This window comes from Eutrigla gurnardus, assembly GCF_963514095.1.
Source record: "Eutrigla gurnardus genome assembly, chromosome: 22".
Classification (NCBI taxonomy): domain Eukaryota; kingdom Metazoa; phylum Chordata; class Actinopteri; order Perciformes; family Triglidae; genus Eutrigla; species Eutrigla gurnardus.
In genome coordinates, this window is record NC_139933.1 from 5570724 (window position 1) to 5592013 (window position 21290).

At 42.4% G+C, this 21290-nt stretch overlaps 4 protein-coding genes across 4 annotated transcripts; 2 read left to right on the forward strand and 2 right to left on the reverse strand.

Annotated features, from left to right (window-relative positions):
- Positions 1–1027: 1027 nt before the first annotated feature.
- cox7a2l (cytochrome c oxidase subunit 7A2 like) lies at positions 1028–3923 on the forward strand. Its single transcript, XM_084039926.1, has 3 exons — positions 1028–1187; positions 3036–3170; positions 3587–3923. The coding sequence occupies exons 1-3, from the start codon at positions 1116–1118 to the stop codon at positions 3722–3724; spliced, it is 345 nt and encodes a 114-aa protein (XP_083896052.1). The 5' UTR covers positions 1028–1115; the 3' UTR covers positions 3725–3923.
- Positions 3924–8877: 4954 nt separating this feature from the next.
- On the reverse strand, positions 8878–11522 carry pigf (phosphatidylinositol glycan anchor biosynthesis, class F). Its single transcript, XM_084002204.1, has 5 exons — positions 11165–11522; positions 10462–10553; positions 10193–10309; positions 10008–10116; positions 8878–9226 (listed from the first exon to the last, which is right to left on the reverse strand). Exons 1-5 carry the CDS (start codon positions 11390–11392, stop codon positions 9113–9115), a joined length of 660 nt encoding a protein of 219 aa, XP_083858330.1. The 5' UTR covers positions 11393–11522; the 3' UTR covers positions 8878–9112.
- A 598-nt stretch (positions 11523–12120) lies between these two features.
- On the forward strand, positions 12121–13987 carry cript (cysteine-rich PDZ-binding protein). The gene is made up of 5 exons (XM_084039716.1): positions 12121–12272; positions 12454–12519; positions 12775–12829; positions 13010–13113; positions 13498–13987. The coding sequence occupies exons 1-5, from the start codon at positions 12257–12259 to the stop codon at positions 13560–13562; spliced, it is 306 nt and encodes a 101-aa protein (XP_083895842.1). The 5' UTR covers positions 12121–12256; the 3' UTR covers positions 13563–13987.
- Positions 13988–15151: 1164 nt separating this feature from the next.
- Positions 15152–17753, reverse strand: gch2 (GTP cyclohydrolase 2; the record flags this gene model as incomplete). The annotated part of the gene is made up of 6 exons (XM_084040317.1): positions 15152–15294; positions 15419–15503; positions 15627–15658; positions 16246–16301; positions 16874–16983; positions 17462–17753. The coding sequence occupies 6 exons, from the start codon at positions 17751–17753 to the stop codon at positions 15168–15170; spliced, it is 702 nt and encodes a 233-aa protein (XP_083896443.1). The 3' UTR covers positions 15152–15167.
- Between the last annotated feature and the right edge of the window lie 3537 nt (positions 17754–21290).

Sequence of the window (21290 nt, forward strand, 5' to 3'; positions counted from 1 at the left end):
TTTTAATCAGCTACCACACAGTACCACCTCCATAAGTGATGAATAAGGCATTTTGGCAGCTGCAGCTTGATAATTCAAAAGTCCTTGATGTGATGACATACTACACCTCTGGCAGTGGAACAGTGTGAGGAGGCCTGAGCCCGTTTGGTGAGGACATGTATTTTGCTCATTGGATGAATGATTAAAACTTTTAATTATTTGTGTTACATACATGAAACCATCTTGTTTAGAGCTAATTTTGTCAGACCTATGAAGTGATGCTTTCACCAAAGGTGTAACCTCTGGAATATAAATATGGCTATTTGAGCTATATATATGCAGCCTGAGGGCATTCAGGGTGATAAAAACCCTGCTTACTCTGCAGTTAAAACACTTTTACAATGCCAAAACACATAAAATAAAGCTTCTAAAATGATCACTATTTTAATTAATTTACAGCAGCGGTGGAAGAAATACTCAAATCTTTTACTATAGTATAAGCGGCAGCATTAAGCTACTAAACTGTAAAAAATACAAGTGAAAGCACTTTATTCAAAGTCTTACAAAAGTAGGTTATTAGCATCAAAATATAATTAAAGTATGAAAATAGGCAACTTATCGTGCAGAATGGTCCATTTCACAATCATATTGTCTAAGCCTACTGCAATATTGTGCATGTAAAGTTGTGTAATTTGAATTATTTTTATGACATTGGCTACTGCAGGGTAGCATATTAGGCCTTGGATTTCATAAATATTTGATTCACAATTCGGATTAATTATTATTTTATGAAGAAACTAACGTCATTAACTAAAGAGGTCAAATAAATGTGGAGTAAACAATATTTGCATCTAAAACATAGTAGAGTAGAAGTTTAAGTAGCATAAAATGTAAATACTACATACTGGGTTGAGTACTTGTGTTTTTACACAGGCCTGCGTTTAGTAGTGCAGTGTAGAAGTGTAGTTTAAATCATTTCCATACCTCCGGCTCCAGCACGCCATTTGAATTGTGAACAGGCAGCGTCGGGCCAGCTGTCTGTTACGTCACTTTCCCTCGACGGTGGCAGCGGGAAGACCTTTTTACCGGATTTTTTTTGTTGTGGCTGACACTTTTCCTCGTCCTTCAGCAGGAAAATGTACTACAAGTTCAGCGGTATCACCCAGAAACTTACGGGCTCTGCTCCCACAGCGGCCTACAGCCCTCAGGTGAGACCCGGACCCGGCGTGCCAGTCCGCGACCGAGTCCGGAACCGCGGACGGTGACCTTCGCATCGCCGTCGTTTTTGTAGCGCGTCGCCAGCTGTCAGCTAAACACTTTTTTAAAGTTTGTTAAGATCTCCGGTGCAGTTAGCTAAACGTACAATACGCGTACTGATTCCCCAAACGTGGAGTAGAGTCATTAACGTGTTAAATCTGCTTAAAAAACCCCAATAACGATCACGTAACGGTGGTTTAGTGTCTATATACCCGGTAACGTTACAGCCGTATTCACCTGAACTTTTTTTTCCTAAAATAATCTAACGTTGGAAGACTTCCATTCTTTCTTTAAAACAATTAAATGTCCCTCTTTATCTCTGCCTTATCGCGGAACCATTTTATTTTGAAAGGTTACGGGCGAGCTGGCCTTCGCGTGACGTCACAGCCAATTTCGAAAAGTACATGACCTTTCAGAGCATCTGCCAGATGTGACCTTTGTTATTATCACTCTTTTTGTTCTTTACACCGCCGCCTCCTCGTCGTTTATCTGTGATAATAAATTAGGTCGAATTCAAGCTTTTGTCTGTGAATGAAGTTAAAAATATATATATAAATATAAATTAAATTATTCTACTGTAGTACTCCATTTGGTCCTTTGGTGCTACTTTATACTTCCGCTCTACTACATTTCACAGGGTATCACCTGATATAGTCATGGAAAATCTCACCTTTACCACCAATTTATGATGCTCGGCAGCAATCTTTTCCAGCTTACTCACATAGCTATCACCTCTTAAAGCTGGTCATGTGACCTCAACTCACTCAATCCTTCCAGCATCTCCTCACACTGGGCAGATTAATGGAGGCATGTGTAGAAAGGACGTTTTTAACATGCACACACACAGAATGTAGAGTTTCCAGTTTACCTCCCCGGCACATGATTAGTAAAAGGTGAGGACACACTCATCATAGAGGCAGCGTTCTTCATTCTCCTTTGCATTTTTCTTATTATCCCTTGGCATCTTGCACAACACGCCTCTGTAATAACAACAGGTGAGGCTGCAACTCAAGGGAAATCATCTCTGCATTTCTGGTTTAATGCACAAAGATGATTTCCTGCTTCGAATGGCTTTCTCTTAAATGCCACGTCAAGTAATAATAACCTGCTTTCAAGTGCCTCTGCCATCTTGTCATATTTAATTTCCCCGCTGCCACGCTGTCTGCCTCCACACACACTCTTAACAAGGCGACGGGTCTCCGAGTCATTTTCAAACCCGAGGTGGGTGAGAAGCTTCCTCCAAGTGGGAGGATGTTAAGGGAGGCCGGTTATTCAATAACACCACAGTCTGTCTTTGGTATCAACCGTCGGATAAGTAGCATGAATTAACCATGTCGGTGATCGTTTCCCTCGACTCAAACAGAATAGTTATTAGGAGAATAAGAATTACATGAAGTGAATGAAAAGAGAAAAAGAGGAAATATAGTGTTATAATTTACTGATGACATTGAATAACTACGTAGTTTCTGCTGGTGTTAAAGTACTACTTGAGGCACTCTTTAATAATCGGAACTGGCACTTAAACAGAATCACAAGTGGAGGTATAAGAGGAATTGTTTTCACCCAATCACTTGTATTTGGAGGTGGCTGTGGCACAGTTAGGGAAACGGTAATTGTCATTTATGTATGTGATAATTAATGTTTGTTTGTTTTACACTTTTTCCGAGGAGATAATCATTTCTGATGTCGTGAAAAAATGCCGTTAAATCCACTTAGAAATGCTTTTTTAATGCACTCTTTCATGACGTGGGAGAGAATTGTACATGGTTGTGACGGGGTCGATTGTTTTTTTTGATTAGGGGCTGAGGCCAAGTGTGCCAGCAGAGTCCCCGGCCATGATCTTTGCCACACCCACCAAGGTGGTGTCGGAGGCCGGGGCCACGGTGGAGTACATGGGAGCAAACCGGGTTCCTGACCTGCAGAGGATATTCCAGGTAAGACAGCATAGACCGAATTAGTGTCGAGTGACGAGATGACACGTTTCACAGTGAATCAGCTTTGGCTAATTAAGGGAAGTGTGTTCAACACACTCTCAGTCAAAAGACTGTCTGGGCTCCAGGCGACGAGTGGTATTTATTTCACTCTGCTGTTAATGGCCTACTTCTTCAGTATTCATCACACGGGAGGCAGTGAGGGAAGTAACTATGAATTGGAAAACGCTGCAACATTTTCTTGTTAAAGCGAAGATATTCTGGACATTTGAACCTGTAATCTGCATTGAATAATATATATATATATATATATATATATATATATATATATATATATATATATATATATATAGTTACAGGAAATTGATGTTCTGATCCAAATAACACTCACTTTTTTTGTTCCTGTTTCATCTTTCCAGACGTCGGACGGTATCCCCATTCATTTGAAGCGCGGAGTCCCCGACAGGCTACTGTACCGCACCACCATGGCCCTCACTGTAGGAGGCGCTCTCTATTGCCTGGTGGCTCTTTACATTGCAGCCCAGCCAAAAAAATAAGTAACGAAACACAAAATCCCAGGATCTTTCTGTAACCAACCCAACATTCCCAGCCTCCATCTGCCCTCGCCATGCCAACTCTCGGGACTCAAATCGCTGTCAGAACATCACACCCAATAATAACAATTGTCTGTCTGTCTTTGTAAAAACAAATCTTAAGTTAATACATTTTATGGGGAAATAAACGTGAACAAACATGTTTGGTTTTTTTGGTTCTTTAACATTATATTGTATGAGAGAGAGAGGTAGTAGTACAGTGATGAGCATGTGTGAGAGAGAGAGAGATCCCAAAAAAGAAGCAGAGATGTAAAGATATGTTGGGTTTTTTTCTATGCTCAGCCTTCAACAGGCGTGGTAGTACAGTGATGAGCATGTGTGAGAGAGCATGATGATGGAGACACCCCGTCTGGAACATAGCTGCTGCTCACTTGGCTTAAGTACCGTCTCATACAGTATTTATGTGTGTGGGCTCTGGTGTGATGTCGGATGCGTCTTGCCGGAGTTCGGAGCGAGGTCGATGCAGACATGCTGGCAGCCCCGCACCAAGCTGCTGGAACTCCCATGAACTCCATCTGCATGTTTTTCATGTGTGTGTATTTTTTTAGTTAGTTTAATTTTCATATTTTCAGGCGATACTAGTGCAGGAACATCATCTTTCAATGGCATATGTAATGTGTTGCATCTTAAAGGTACATGCAGTGTACGGTGGTGGAAAGATACATTTAAAAATATAATATAATAATCCTGTGGATTTATTTCTTATTACATGCCAAATATGTGTCGAAAAATATTTTTTAAATATTCTAGAAATGTTTTTAAAATATTTTTTGAATTAAGTAAACATGCGAAATAAATTTAAAACTATTAATGTACATTTCACAATACATCGTGATCGATTTCTTGATTTATATTTTGTATTATTAATCTGAATCTGTTAACTATATTGGAGCAAAAGAAAAAGAATGCCTCTGAAACACAGTAGTAGAAGTAGAAGTGTATATCTTGAAATAGAATCGCCCTTGGTCTCTGTGTGTCTGTATTGATTGCACAGTGAGGTGGCGGGGTCACATGACCTGCAGCCGAACGCTCACATGAGGGTGGTCTCCCCGCTGATTTAACTGATTGGTGCAGTCCGTGCGGAAACATCTACCACGTCCAATCATGCAGTCTTTAGGACGCGTGGATGTAAACGCCGTCACAGCTGGAACATTAAACTCATCGTTACATTTCAAATCCGGTTTTACGGAGAAGAAAGCCAACAAAAACGGTCCCAATACATAGATTAATTCTTCCATTCTTAACGGCCTCAAAATTCCCTTGAAAGTGTATCGATCTTATAAATTAAACTGAACTTTCTTAAAATTGGTGGGTAGGCCAATAGTTCACACCCCGAGGAAACCCTTCAGATGGATAACTGTTCACAGCACTGATTAAAAACGGAATAATGTGCCATCCGGGGGAAATAATGAGGATGGTTACTGAATAACAAGACAAAATGCATCATTTCCTCCGAAAAACATCCCGTCCTGCAAAGCGAGGATGCATAACGAGGTACAGGAGCAGCTGTGAGCTAGATTTGCCAAAACAAAACAGTTATACCTTCAAACTGAAACCACACGCTGTGCCTCGCTGAAGAAAAAACAACAACATTTGAGTAATGGCTGAGATAAGAGTAGAAGAATAAGCTAGACCCATTTCCAAAGGGGTGGACCTTGAACTGCTCGTCGCTTCACTCCGCAGCATTCACAAACCAGTCAAACCATCTTTAATGTCATTGATTGTTTCCATGGAAACGGGGTTCAGGCACTAGGGTTACTAACTTTAAAAGGGAATTAGTCTCGATTTTTGTAATTGCAAGCACTTGAACAAAAGCCGCGTTCATCGCGTTAGTTCAGGTTTAGTGACGGTCATTTGCTAAATAGTGGAACACAAAGTACAGCTGATTGGGAATGTCGATAGTGTCGTAGGTGTTTGGATATCGGCTAATAATCGCTTTACATCTGAGATTTACTTTGTGCCTCAGATTGGGAACCATGTCGGAGACACTTTCCTCCGGAAAGTCAAATTATTTAAGCTACAAAACCAGACATGTTTACTGTTAATTTGTTAATTTCAGCCACCATCCTCCCACCAAAGTGTTTCTAACCATCATGCGCACACGTGAGACGCACCTAATATCTCGTTTTAATGATCAACCTTGTGTTTGCTCTTTTTATGAAGCATCTCCTTAATTTCCACCTCTCTGTCTTCCCCCATCACGACAACCCACTTGAATGTCCCTCGGCCACAATGGGTCTTTTTGTTGTCGCTCAGGCCTGACAGGAGAGATGGAGAGCTCTACAATAACATGCTTACTGCTCATGTATCACAGCAGCAAAACTGTTAATGAAGCTGGAGAGGGGAGGGGGGGAAACCCGGGGAGAAAGAGGAGTGATGAAACACAGGATGTGGGGTGTGAGGAGGGGGGAGGATGTGTGAGGAGAAGGTTGTCGTGTGGAGGATGGGTGTGACATATCAGGAGGAAAATTGAAAATGTGATCCGTCTTTACAGCGCCTCACGTTCGATGAACCAATAAACGTTTCGCAATGTGAGACACGCGTCTCTCCTGTCTGACCTTCCTGCTCTAATCCCTTCTGGTGAAGTTTATGTGCTGCTTTAAGCTATTTTATTAGTGTCAAGTGTCAGAATTCAAGTTCTACTAGGACGGGCTTTAAAAGGGCCAGTGTGCAGCATTTCACGGGATCTATTAGCACAAATGGAATATAATATTCCGAACTAAACCTTTAAACGCGGGAGTTCCTTTTTTCTGCACCGGCGTTTTCGTGAAAGGTACCGAGACGGGACGTGTTTGAGAAGAACCGGCGCTATGACTGCATGAATGAGACTGGGAGTTTATAAACGGGTGTTTTTCATACAGCTTTGCTGCTGTTTAACTTGTTTTTGGTTTCTTCGTTCACCACGGAGGCATCCGGGGAAAACAAAGCTTTAAAACGGTTATTTTGTTGATGAATTATTTCTCTAATAAGAGCCGTGAGACTGAACCTTGAATCTAATTTGCCGCCTGTAAAACCAAGATGGTAGCTGAAAAAAGTCTCTCTTTTTTGCACAGTCAGAGCTCCCCTTAAAGAATAATATGGATTTAATTTTGGGAGCCCTCAGAGAGCAGACGGTGCATCTTAATGCAGAATACACCACTCTGCAGAAACATGACAGCTCTGCAAACAATACGTGCCTCCCAACAACCACCTTGCTGCAAAGGCTAGGGAGAGAAGAGGCGTCGAGAGTGACAAATTACTTCTCCTCACAAAGCCTCGCCACAGCGGCACACGCGGAGAACAAACAATGAATAAATAAAGTTCTCTGCGATTCAACGAGCAGAGTATTTTGTCAAGCAGCTTTTGTGCGAGTGTGAGAGAGCGTATGGCCTCGTCTCGCAGATGAACGGACCATCTCCGTCCATCAAAATACATCGACTACACTTATGAGAGCACCTCAAGAGACGAAGACACTCCAGAAATCACCAGACGTGACGGATCCCGGCGTGGCGACGCGTGCGAGTCATCCTCGCCGCTGAAAAGGAGGTTGGAGGTGAAATCAGTGAGATCACACCCTTTGCTCTCAAAGGGCCCTCCTGCCAATTCCTTTGCTTGCCGAGGGTAATTGCGTATCAGGAGGTGGCGGAAAAGGAAAAAGGAAAAAAAGCACGGAGGACATGGGTAATGGAGGCAACAGCATGAGGTCTGAAGTAAGAGGTGTGCTGGCTGCTTGTATACTTAAAAGGCTTTCTCCTTATATGGTTGTTGAAAATGCTTTTTCCCCCTCTTTTCTCTTTTTCCCTTCAGGCTATTTTCCTCAGCCTTTCCCTGGTAACCACCTTATGTAAGAGTTCAAACACAGGGTGAAGGTAGAGCACTGTGAGTCCACCACCCATCCCATTAACACTGCAAGGGGGAGGGAAAGCTCTTCTTTTTTTTATGTGCACATAATTACTAAACTTGTACTATATTACAAATGTGTAGATGTGCAACCTTTTTCATATGAAGTGCCATTTTTTTAAGTGTATGTTTAATTGTGACGCCATATCAAAATTTGAATCCCTATCAGATCTGTCATTTAATTCCACCCTTATAGGATTAAATGCATAGAAAACGTGAAATTAAAAAAAACTCCCATAATCCCACAATAACATCAATCTACCACCAATCTGTAAATAAACACAAAACAAACATAACAAATTCTGCAAAGAAGGCAACTACTACTACTACTACTACTACTACTACTACTAGTACTACTACTACTAGTACTACTACTACTAGCCAATCAGAGGCAGGGTAGGATGGGGCTTTGCAGGAAGCAGGTGGTTATTTTCTGTATTCAATCAAACTACAGTCAATAATTTGCGATGCAGATGAGAGTGCACCTCAACGTTCTCCCAAACCCAATGGTGGCAATAAAGTTGCTTCACCCTGATCTCAACTGCAAAAGCATATGAAAATGTAAGTTGCATTATGGTTACTGTGAGGAGGTGGGGGGAGGAGGGGAGAACAAGAGATGTGGGCGGCATGAAAGGAAGGAAATTAATGTCCCCAAAATGAAGGTGAATCAATATGGTGGCCCGAGGATGTGAAAGGCTGGGAAAGAGGGAGGGAGCGGGGGGAGGAGGGCGTCGAAATAGAGTTGGAGTAAGATTAATGGCTCTTTAAAAAGGAACAGTATTCATCAGTAGTCAGCTCGCAGGTGCAAAACGGTGTCAGCATGTGTGTGTGTGTGTGTGTGTGTGTGTGTGTGCACCAAGAAGGAAGTGCACTCTGCAGTGAGTTTACACTTTATCTCTAACTTTCTTACTCTCCATCACGACTCCTTCAATAAATGACCACCCAACCATAATACTGATTACTTTGTATTACTTTGTAAATGAGTGCGAGGCTTGATTTCTTCTCCTCATTTAAAGTCTCTCTCACACACACACACACACACACACACACACACACACACACACACACACACACACACACACACACACACACACACACACACACACACACACACACACACACACACACACACACACACACACACACACACACACACACGGTGATACAACAGCACCACCTACAGGTTAAAATGACTGATGTCGAGCACACTTCTGTTGTAAAATTCTAACCTTTTAATCAAATAAAAATCCAAGTAAGAAGCAACTCTCCATTCATGTCAAAAATCTTCAGGAACACATTCAGCCTTCGTGCTCCTCTTATTACAAAATCATCTTTCCTACGGGCGGCGAACGGACCGAATGTTCCCAATAAATAATCGGTACAAAGTAAATGGAATACGGCAGCAGAAATACCTTCATGCTCACAAACACAGAGACGTTTTATGTCTGTCCATCACTTGCACTTGTATGTGAGCTGCTTGCGGTGATAGTGGATCCACGCAGGAGCTGCGACGAGGCCGGTCAGGAAGCCGATCGTGGCGCCCAGACTGCAGGAAACCGGCCAAACCTGCAAAACGTAAGACAAGTGAGTCTGATCGATGCGCTCAGGATCATTAGATAACTTCATACCCCCATAAGAATACCTCCACGTGTAATGTTCTGTTCATTTTTTATAGGGGAACGTCTGAGAAACAGCAGTGTCATTTAGAGTTACACTCCAATTAACCCCCGTCTCTAATTTGCATTTTCCTCCAGTCATTTTGCCGAGGACTCCCCTCGCAATTAGAATGTTAATCTTTTTCCTTCTTGTCATTATAAAAGAAATCTAATTCTATTCTAATTAAACGAGGGGGAGGATTTAATGGTTACGGCTTTGAATTATAATTTCAGACTCATGGAAGTTGTTTTTTAATGCTGTTTGATGATGAATGGAAACAATGAAGGAAAAACTGTGCTTTCAGAGTCAGAGGAGGTCAAGCAAGATGACCTGCCGGTTAGAGAGCTGCGACGTTTAGGGACAAGTTTAATTCTGTCTTATTAAAAGTTAAATTAAACACTGATTCTTCCACGTCAGATTGATTTACGTCAATAAGTTTAGAGGCCTTTTTCTTTATCTGAATTAATTTGGAGTTTAAATACCGCAATCAACAACAACAAAACAACATTTTTTATTTTTCCAAAGTGTCTCATTTATACATCCCCTGTATAATATTCTCTTCTCTAATATCTTTGCTTAAGATAGTTAAAAATCCTCCCCAGCTTATTGTTTCTCATTATTATGAGTCTGGTGAAAGGAGGATAAATATCCCACAGTATAGATTCTGTTCATAAGAGGACTGTGTGCTGACCTGCCATGGCCTGTCCCAGTCCAGAGGTATAGGAAAGGCTCCCACCCAGGCTCCCACCATTGTGCAGGCCACTGTAATCTGTAGACAGGTGTCCCACACAGATACAGCTCTGGAGACGGAGACAGTTAGTATATTCAACGTGGAGACACAGGATGAACACATTTTTTTTTAGGTTTGAAGCTCACCCATGCCGGCTGAACACTCGTATCCAGGCCTGGACGTTGGGGCCGAGGACACAGAGACACCTCAGTGTGGTTAAAGAGGTCAGCAGCACAGCTAGGGAGAACGTCTCAAAGGCGAAACTGAAACACATGCAGGGTGAAAATGAGAGGGTCCACTACAGATTCCTCTGGTCAAGGACAGCCCTATAAAATGGACTGCAATCTAATGCAAAATATGACATAGAGACACAATGAAAACATGTAGCAGCACACGAGCATCGGCGGCTACTCACTCGATCAGCGGCGCTCCGTAGAGGACGACCACAGTGTGGAAGAACAGGCACGACAGGAAGAAGTACAGACAGGAACGAAGCAACCTCGACAGCTGCAGAAGGAAATGGATGAAGACGGTAAATAAGTCGTGCAAAGAAAGCGAATTGCGATTGATTCTTGGGATTAAAAAGTTCACATCCTGATGAAATGGCCTCGGTTGGATTAAAGTAGCAGTATGTACAGACTCTTTGAAAACAGGACTTCTGTTTGACACTGCCTTTTACTGAAATGTACTTATTCATATCTCACACTGTCATATTTTACCTCCAGTTTTGTCTGTTTTAGCATATTTTTTATCTTCAATGGTTTCCTCCCTTTTAAATGTGTCTTTTTTTATATTGCCTTGTGTTTTTTTTTTCCTTCTCTCAATGCATTTGATGTCTTATGTAAAATACTTTGAATAGCCCTTTAGAGAGGGCCTGACTCCCAGAGGTAGACTCCCACTGTATAAAAGTAATTAAAAATTAAACTTCAGCATTTGTTCTTATAATAAATGTTAACATATTACATCATTGCATTTTTTTAACTAAAAAAAAATATATATATATAATGTATTTTTTTCTATATTAAGTTTTCTGCATTCCCTTAATGTTACATAGAGTTGGAATTGGCCCAAATACACTTTGTATTTGCGCCCTTGAATGAAAGTTAGGTCAACACCACCTTGTATCCCACGGTGTGCTTCTTGGTCGGCGGTGTGATGCCGAGCAGCCAGAAGACGGCGACACTGACCGCGGTGACCGCACCGGACACCGAGTAGAGCCACAGCAGGTGAGTCCCGTACACGGAGAAGCCGGGCACGAGCGCCGCAGGCAGGACGGTCGCCATGAACACCGAGGCGGCGATGATGGCGTGAGTGGACGCCATGGCTCTGATCTCGTGGTCCCACATGGCGAAGGATGTGACTATCAACAACGTGAGACGGAGACAACGGACAGAATTAAAATAAAACACTTTAAAATGTTAATTTAGCAACGGGTGCACGGAGCAGGTTGAGGCCATGGACGCGCTTCTTGACCTCCCTTCCGTAAACATGGAGTGACAAACACTTCCTCTTGGACTTCACAATAAAAGTCGAACCGCTTGTGTATGAACTGAAATACCATGAATACTATGTTGTGTTAGGTGTACACATCACATATATTCCATCTGAGAGAGTGGTATTCGAATGCTGTTGATGACATCATGTCTAATATTTTGGACAAATTCAATTATATCTTCAAGTTCTAATGTATGATTTCTATGGAATCACATTGACCTCTGAAACAATGTACTTGTTGTGATTTAATGCGTGTATATATCTAACTGGTGTATGCAATTTGAGGATTTCAGAGATTGTTATTTATACTAAATATCTGTAATCACTTAAATACATTTCATTTTAAAGAGCTTACCTAATTTAAATCATGCCATTCCTTCTTTATCCCATGTGTGATGTTTTCTTATTAATAAAACCAACCGTATAATTAAAAAAATCATCTGTTTCTTTCTATCTTAGTTGTATTTGACCCGTACAAGGGCAACGGCCACCTTCAGCGAACTTTTATTTTGAAGAAATATTATAGAGAACCTGATGACGTAGGCGCCGACCTCTAACCAATCACGGAAGGGCCGTGATGTTTTACTGCGACATGCATAAAGAAACGACCGGAAGTTTACAAACAGCAACCGAGCAAGCTAAGAATTAGCTAGCATTTATATTTTATTTTGACCAAACCTTGAACACCATCGATCTAAAACCAACGTAGAGGAAATATGGTTTGTGAAAAATGTACGTATGACCCCGTTCAGAGGCTTTCTATGGTGTTTGTTAGCGAAGTCTAGATTGTTCGAAAGCTAACGTTAACGTTATGTGACTGCTAGCTAACTATTGTCACCACTGTCCTCAACCCTGGCACACTTGTGTTTTCTTTAATACGTCTGTTATTTTCCTTACAAATTGTGTATTTCAGGCGAGAAGAAGCTTGGCAAAGTCATCACGCCTGACACCTGGAAGGATGGAGCACGGAATACAACAGGTAGCCTACAGTGAAAATGTGCCATAGCTTGTTCCTACGGTTGTGTTTACCTTAACAGCAGCAGGTGACATTTCATTTATATCGTTTCTGAACCAGAGAAAATATCATTTGAAGACATTCTAGAGTGCTAAAGAAGTAGTTTACAAGAAGAACCTTCACACAACCCTTCAAATTGATCTTGCGACCCCCCCTGGTCGAGAACCTATGACTTAGATGACGATGTTAAATTGAGTTTCTTCTGCTTCTTTCACTCAGAGGGTGGTGGGCGTAAGCTAAATGAAAACAAGATCCTGACCTCCAAAAAAGCCCGGTGAGTCGCTTGCATCAGCCTGTTTTTATCTACAGGAAGTCACAAGAAAGTATTTTTTCTTGACTCACTCCGATTGTTGCAGTTATTTAGTGTTAATTTATTCGTTAAACATGTGCCGCTAGCCAGGATAAAACACGTTTGTTCATCTCTATGTATGTATCTGTTATACATCTCTCTCAGGTTTGACCCATACAGCAAGACAGGGTTTACTACCTGCAGGATCTGCAAGAGCTCCGTTCATCAGTCTGGATCACACTACTGTCAGGGCTGTGCATACAAGAAAGGTATAAACCCACTCACACTGGACTTCATACTGAACCAGGAAAGCAAGTGGAACAGGGAGGACAGGCTTTCTATACAAACTAATTCACATTTTCCTCCACATGAAAGTGACTCCGTCTGCTAGATATGTTAATATATTTGTTGTGTTCACAGCTTGTTTACACTACCTCCAAGTGAGCAACATGATAGTCACAACAAAAATACAAAAATTAATTTAACGCCTTTAAAAATGGATTTGATAACATGTTAACTTAACAAATATAAGCCAGGGAATAATGACGTATGGTTATTTTCAAATACTAGAAGTTCCACGACTGCTCTCGATATTAATCTTCTCTCTTTTCTGATATATTTTTTTTTCTTTTCCTAATTTTGTGTCTCTCCAGGAATCTGTGCAATGTGTGGAAGGAAAGTCTTGGACACCAAGAACTACAAACAGACATCTGTGTGACAGCGTGACGATCAGAGAACAGTTCTTGTGTGAATAAGGTTGAGACTGATGTGTAAGTTTGTCATCATCATGTCACATTTTCAGTATGTTTCCACGAGGTTCCACTCACCGTAGAGCTGCGACTCTTTTGTTGTCATACACCTTTGTGAAAGAGAGACAGATTTGGAGCCGGTTTCACCCTCTTATTACAGAATATATAATATAATGCCACTGGAATTATTACTAGTGGCCGTACACAGGGATGTGTATATATCCAAATACACCACCAGTCATCACCTGTCTTTCAATTCAATGCTTCTACTTTTTTTGTATATTTAAATTCAATACTTATGCTTGGACTCTTTGCTTTTTAAAAATGTTTTTTTTTTCTGTTTGTAATTCATAAAGTGCTGTATTTTTGAGTGAATTAAACCATTCAATATGAAGGACGTTTGACGGGCTGGTTTTATACCTTTGCTTGACGCCATATAAGGACACAATTTTAGCCTCTTACGCACGACATACCCATATTTGTCCTGTAATAATTGGTTTACTCTTAAATAATCATATTTGGAAACCGCACGCTGCACTGTCAGGTGTGACCCCCCTCCCCTCTACTGCTGTCAGAGATAAAGGTTTTACACAGGTTGTCTGACGACAGGCTCCTCCTCTTGATATTTAAAGGCCTTGCTCGCCCTCAGGCTTTCAGCCACATGCGCACACTTGGTTTATTGGCCATTATTGATTCATGCTGTTCTACCACAGCACAAAACGGTCTCAAGCTAAACACGTATTATACAGAAGATAATGTTGGGATGCAGCAAATTAATCAGGTTATCCTTCCTAAGGAAGTGGTTTAACATTAAATAAAAAAAAACAGTACACTAATTATATCGATCGTTATGTCACTGCCCTTTTGCTGTGGAAATTTGGTGTTGTGGTGCATTCAGGGACATCAGCACAATAGCACAGTACAGTACAATACCCCAGTTTATAGCTGTTACACAGCCAACCCCTCGTGCTCAAGTTCATGATTTCCCTTTTCCAATGTGAACACGTCATATAACACGCTTAAAGGTTGCCTCTGCTTTTTGGCACACAAACTAAGGCAACATGGCAGCTTTTGTAATCATAATTTTATTCAAGCAAAAGAATCTTCTCATACATGGATTTAAAAATGACAGTACATTAAATTATTAAAATCCGTGGATTCTAAGTATGACAGTAAAGCAAGGGAAGGTGTGAGTGTATCACATTGCAAAAGCACCAATGAAATTCCTATTTTAAAAAAAAAAGGGAAGATCTTATAAACATGCTACAAAAATCAGATTGCATACTTTATAACAACAGTATTGCAAAGTAATATGTAAAATATCTATACCAAAGGCACGAAGAATGTGAGTCCTGTGTTTCCTAGTTCACAGTGATGGATTTCTGCAGCAGGGCTCAAATCTATCAGGCGTCAGAGAAATGGAGGTGAGCTCCAGAGTTGGCTCGGATCCTGCATCCAACAGCAGCGTTTACGTTTGCTGCTAATGGTTTTGTAGTTTTCCTGAAAGTCAGATGCGGATGGGCTTTTAACTCTAGAGGCTTTCCGTGCTGAAGCCCCGGAGTGAATGACGTCCGTTAGTTCTGTGACAGAGCGAGGAACTCCTCCCGGGTTTTTGGGTCCTCCAAGTAAACTCCCAACATGGTGCTCGTCACGGTGCGGCTGTTCATCTTCTGGACACCGCGCATGACCATACACATGTGCCTGCAAACATGCGTTGCACGTCAGATTTGCAGCTGCAGCATTTGACGTGCTTAGAGGAAGGTCTTTGACCAAATGTGTGTGTGTGTGTGTGTGTGTGTGTGTGTGTGTGTGTGTGTTCACTTACGCTGCTTCAATAACCACGGCTACACCTTTTGGCTGCAGAGCTTCTGATATTCCCACAGCGATCTGCTTAGTGAGACGCTCTTGAACTGAAAGGAACAAAAATAATGTGGCGACACGATGACACCAGATTGCATTTATATTCTTAGGGTAAACTAGAGGTAAAGGACTTGAATCATATTCAAAATCCTAATATTTCTCTGGTTGCTTACCTTGAAGCCTCCGACTGAAGATCTCCACAATCCTGCAGAAACCAGAGCAGAAGCAAAGTGAAGAGGACTGATTCTAGATCATCATATATATATATAAACTGTTAAACTGTCTCTGACTCCCGGGCCCCGCTCTCTTCATTCATCTGTACAGACCTACAGAACTTTGAATCTGTCGTGGAAGATTTAACAACGGAAAGCCCGTCTAAAGAAAACAGTGAGTGTGTTACTGTTGTTCTGGGTTAGTTTGTTCAGAGATTGTGTGATATTTTAGAAAAGGGAAAGAGAAGGAGACAGACAGAGAGGCTGTGATAATAAGCAGCGATTCCCACAGGTCTGACGGGATTTTCTCATGGTTCGACAGAGTTCAGACTCGGGTCTGTGAGTGTGCATGGCGAGGGGACTAGATGATGGCTACTGGGCTTTAGACTTAATCCTCCAGGTCAATGCACTGAAATAACAGAAGAACGCAGCCTCCCAGCACTAACGCCAGACACATACAGCCACAGTGGCAGCAGCAGGGTACGATCTGTGTGTGTGTGTGTGTGTGTGTGTGTGTGTGTGTGTGTGTGTGTGTGTGTGTGTGTGTGTGTGTGTGTGTGTGTGTGTGTGCGTGCGTTACCTTGCCAGCTTGCTCAGCCCCACCACTTTTTTGTTGGGAATGTAACCGATGTGAACCTGGAGAGAGGTGACACAGCAAAGAGTGGTGAATATTAGACACAACAATGTTTTATTATTAGCTTTCACTAGGGTGGAACATATTAGTAATTCAAATTCTGACATGGGGCTGCACGGTGGTGTAGTGGGTAGCACTCTCGCCTCACAGCAAGAGGGTCCCGGGTTCGATTCCCGGGTCGGCCCCGGATTCCTTCTGTGTGGAGTTTGCATGTTCTCCCCGTGAAAGCGTGGGTTCTCTCCGGGTTCTCCGGCTTCCTCCCACAGTCCAAAGACATGCAGGATGGGGATAGGTTAATTGATGACTCTAAATTGCCCGTAGGTGTGAATGTGAGCTTGAATGGTTGTTTGTCTCTACATGTTGGCCCTGTGATAGACTGGCGTCCTGTCCAGGGTGTACCCTGCCTTCGCCCAATGATAGCTGGGATCGGCTCCAGCCCCCCCGCGACCCTGAATACAGGATAAGCGGTAGACAATGGATGGATGGATGGAAATTCTGACATGACTTTGCTTAGACACACACACGCACAATTTAGAGATGATATAATAATAAAAAATAAAACACACACCCTTACCTTGCCAAAAAAGGGCACCAGGTGATGTTCACACAGTGAAAACATGTCAATGTTCTTCACAATCACCATCTCATCGTGGTCTTCATCAAATATGGCATTGTTTAAGACATCTGGGGGGACAAACGCATGTAAGCACACTTCAGGAAATATCATCCACTGACAAAACTATTCACTTGATAAATGTTAGAAAATAGTATGCGGGGGAAATAAAATCATAAAATGTCTTGTTTTGTCGACAACCCAGAACTCAAATCTACTCTAGTAACCTCTAGAAACCCATCAGATCTTTACATTTATGAGGCTAGAACTACTTAACTTGTGTCATTGTTGCTGTTTAAGGATTAATCACAATTGTTGCCAATGTTCTTCAATTAATCGACTACTCAATGCATCACTACAACATTGTGGGAAAGACACACATGAATGCAATCCGATGCGAATATCACCGCGCAAACTACAGCTGTTAACAAGTCGATTCCGCGCAGTTCAAAGTGCTGTTCAGCAGTTGATCGATAATAAGATAAAGAGAGGAGGGGAAAGAGTCCGTATTAGGGAGAGGGTCCCCCAGAGATGGACCCGTTGACTCACCTTCGATGGTTTCGTGATAGCCCTTGGTGAGGAACTGCATGGCTTTGGCGGCGCGCAGCGGCGTGCGCAGCAGCCCCTGCCGGCCCGCGTCCTCCCCGAGCTCCCGGAGGATGCTGGTGTAGGCGGCCTCCAGCGCCGGTAAGCGGGACTTGTCCTCGTCCTCTTTGCGGGACGTCTCGTGCTTCCGGTGCACCGCGGACTTCTTGGTGTCTATGATGAGGTCGTTGAAGCCGTTGTTGATGTGGAACTCCTCCACGGTGTCGTTGACCTTTCCGTTGCAGTTTCCGTTCATGTTTTGTTGTTGTTGTTGTGTTTTTTTACTCTGGAAGAAGAGAAGGAGCGATGAGATGAGTCCTGGAGCTGAGGATCCCTTTTTGCCAAGTGTGCAGTGGGCTGGCTTCTCCTGGTTCCCGGTGCTCGGAGCCCTTATAAAGCCCAAACTGCGCGCCTCGTGCGCATCATTCGTCAAGGTGCCGCCTACGTCGACACATTCGGATCTCCGTCAGCAGGTTAAATGTCACCGCGGAGCGTTCATCACTTGACACACCGTCATCCGTCTCCAGCCATTCGTTCTGATTATGTTGCTTTACTAGAAAATGGACAGGCAGCGGGCTCATGACTCCACGTGGAGCTCAGACGTGATTTATTTCCAGCTAGGCCTGTTAAAGTTGCACTTCCATCGATCCGGTGTCACAGCTGATTAAAGAGTCAACGCACGAGAGGTTTGTGAAGGTTCCCCTGTAGTCTTCTTCCAATCAGATCAGATCCTCTTTATCAGTGTGTGTGTGTGTGTGTGTGTGTGTGTGTGTGTGTGTGTGTGTGTGTGTGTGTCATGTCTGGGCACGCTTACCTCTCTTGACCTTCCTGCCAATCAACCCCACCACCTGAAGCCATTTCCATTGACTTCCATCATCCACCTCTCCTCTGGTCCTGCTCTCCTCCGGCTCGGTGCATTGTGGGTTCTTTCTGTCTTCAAGTGGACACGAAAACACTATTAAAGACATGGAGGAAAAACAAATCACGAACTGCTCCCACTTGTCAATGTCTCACTCAATGTCACTTGTGATTTTTGTGCAGGTTATTTGCACGACGTGTGCATTTAAATCAATCCGTCCAATTAAGCGTCAATATTCTGACAAAATGTGATTATCCGTCACGATTTGACAGAACCCAACGTGACAAATTCTTCATGCCAACAGTCGCAGATTGTCTCCATTCATTTATTCATTTCATCAATATTTGCATCTTAAATTGTAACTTAAGAACTTCCAATACACATTATATCATCCACTGGACTTAAGTCACAGAGTCTGAAGTCTCTGGTATTTAAAAGTCATCCACACTCGTGGCGATGAGCTCCAGGATGGCTCTGCAAGCAGCTGATAGATAAAAGAAAGCAGCCGTTGTTAATGTGATCAGTTACATGTCTGTTACCCCGAGCATACTGTTCAATTCAAACCCTTCTAGGTGGATAACTTCTCAGCCTGTTATTCAAACACTGAATATAAACAGAGATCATTTTCATGGACACTTGTGAGGATCTCGCTGGTGTGACAGACTTGGACGGCGCCAAACAACGACGTTCCCCTCCATGGAAGTCTGATTTGGAAAGACGTGCGCTCTACGACTGTAACCCATCGATGAAATCGTCTCTTACGTGTTACGAAGTCATGAAGAATCGATCCAAACTGCCACAGTTACAAACCAGCGGCGACTAAATATTTACAGTCGAATGATAACGTTAGTGTCAATGTTAATATTCGTTTTAGGCCACATAAGTTGCGAGGTCATCCATCCTGCATGCTACCATGCGTCTGTTCACAGTGTTTTTACACAACATAACCGAGAGCAGCGTGTTCCAAATACTTCTGTCCATAAACCATTTGAATGGCAATATGATAATTTAACTCTTATGGATGGCAATGTTTTCCGTTTTGGGGAGCTCTGATAGATCGACTATTAGTTTATTGGAAAATAGGTTAATTGTTTTCCAATATTTATATCATTTTCCGTGTGATTTCCATGAGTGGAAATGTTTATTTTAGGGTTCGTGAGAACCCTGATCACAGGACATTGTTGTGTAAAACCCCTTATATCATCAGCTCCCTGGTCACATCAAACAGCAAGAGGCTCTGCTTTTAGAGTTCACATTTAAGGGAGAATACCGAAAGCCTGCACACGATAATAACACTTGTCACCAGCCCTTTTTATCCTGAATGAGAAAAAGGGCACAGGATGAAAAGTCAGAAAAGCCTTGAATATTTGTAGCAAAATACAAGGCAGGCCACACAATAGTTGGTTCCCTGTGAGAAACATCAAAAAGTCAGGGTAGGTCCAATCACCGAAGTCCCTGAGATTCATCCTCTGGGGACCACGGCCTGTACAAAACAATAGATATTTCAATCTGAACCAAGGTGGTGGATCAAACGACGGGTCTAACCAGACAGTAGTCAAGTCGAGGCAGGATGGAGGAGGGTGAAAACGGTGGCTGAATAAAATCTGAAACCAATTGTTTCAAAAGTTGGTGCGTTAACTTCCATTAACTGAGGAGAATCAAGGTTCCGCAGCAAACAAGGATTAATATGCTGCTGGGCTCATGACGACTTACGCTCAATATCTGTGATGGCTCAGAGTTGCTGTCCTCCTGCATGTGGTGTGTGATTGCTATGGTGATTTACAGTTCACAAATTGGTGTGAAGGGAAGGTTTCAACCTAAATCCTGTGTCCTGATCGTGAATTACCCTTATTAAAATTAGGATTCAGTCGGTTTTAAGACGTTCAGCCGTTCGTTTGGAACTATAAAATCTAATTTATCTCCAACTTTTTGACAAAAACTAAATTGGTGAAATGCAGGACACTGACACAGAGTTTGGGGATTTTTTGTTGTTGTTGTGAGATCAGGCTGAACGAGGGTGAGTGACGTGGGCAGGATGAGGTTGCACGAGGGGAGCAGTTGAAAGGGTTAGTTCAGGTACAAGAATACAAGGAGAACTCGACTGACTAAACATTCAAGCGTAAAGTTGAAATAATGATATGGCGATGGGGGGGGGGTTAACAAGTTGGGGAGGGCATAGAGAAGACTGGTGAGACGAGGACAAGCAGCCATGCAGACTGAGAGTAGATGAGGACAGGTGTGTGTGAGAAAGGAGGACAGGGAGGTGCTGGAAACACATTGAAGAGCACCTGAGCACCCAATATGAGGACATGAGTTGATGCCGCTCACAGCGTTAAAGAACCAGTTATTCTGGTTATTACCGGTTATTACAGGTCACTGTCAGTGTTCTTCAAGAAATAGCCTTGTGTATGTGTAGACCCACTCTGAAAATTGAGGAGTAAAATTAAAAATGCATTTATTATTCACATTTATACTACTTTTACAATCATTTTACCATATGTACTTGATGTCAACTTATTTTGAGAGGTCCTTTTTCTTTACAGCTGCTAGATTTGATGTTTGCTGAACCCAGGAGTGGTTGAAAAAAATACTAAAGACGTTTGCGATAGGATAAGGCATAGAAAGTACAGCCTGAAATAACTGTCTTTCTTAAGAAATTACCCTATTATTGAAGGGAAATTTGGTGAGATCAGATGATTGAGATGGGACATTATATCATTGTTTTATTACTTTCATAATTTGACTACGTACTGGTGGAATGATATGAAACCAGAGTGACCAAAATGTCAACACAGTATCGCTTGGAGGCCAAAACACACACACACACACACACACGCACACTTTGACAATGGAACAAAAGAGTGTGATCCCGTTTCCTAGAAGCATATTGCATGTGCTGTTGGTGATGACGTTAAAGCAGCTTCTTAGGATCTA

Excerpts from the sequence above, each read along its gene's own strand:
- cox7a2l (XM_084039926.1), top strand. The coding sequence starts at position 1,116 with ATGTACTACAAGTTCAGCGGTATCACCCAGAAACTTACGGGCTCTGCT. Across the intron at positions 1,188-3,035 it reads CAGCGGCCTACAGCCCTCAG|GGGCTGAGGCCAAGTGTGCC; the intron begins GTGAGACCCGGA and ends TTTTTTGATTAG. Across the intron at positions 3,171-3,586 it reads ACCTGCAGAGGATATTCCAG|ACGTCGGACGGTATCCCCAT; the intron begins GTAAGACAGCAT and ends TCATCTTTCCAG.
- pigf (XM_084002204.1), bottom strand. The coding sequence starts at position 11,392 with ATGTGGGACCACGAGATCAGAGCCATGGCGTCCACTCACGCCATCATC. Across the intron at positions 10,554-11,164 it reads AGCACACCGTGGGATACAAG|CTGTCGAGGTTGCTTCGTTC; the intron begins GTGGTGTTGACC and ends TTCCTTCTGCAG. Across the intron at positions 10,117-10,192 it reads CGAGTGTTCAGCCGGCATGG|AGCTGTATCTGTGTGGGACA; the intron begins GTGAGCTTCAAA and ends CTCCGTCTCCAG.
- cript (XM_084039716.1), top strand. Across the intron at positions 12,520-12,774 it reads TGGAGCACGGAATACAACAG|AGGGTGGTGGGCGTAAGCTA; the intron begins GTAGCCTACAGT and ends TCTTTCACTCAG. Across the intron at positions 12,830-13,009 it reads CTGACCTCCAAAAAAGCCCG|GTTTGACCCATACAGCAAGA; the intron begins GTGAGTCGCTTG and ends CATCTCTCTCAG.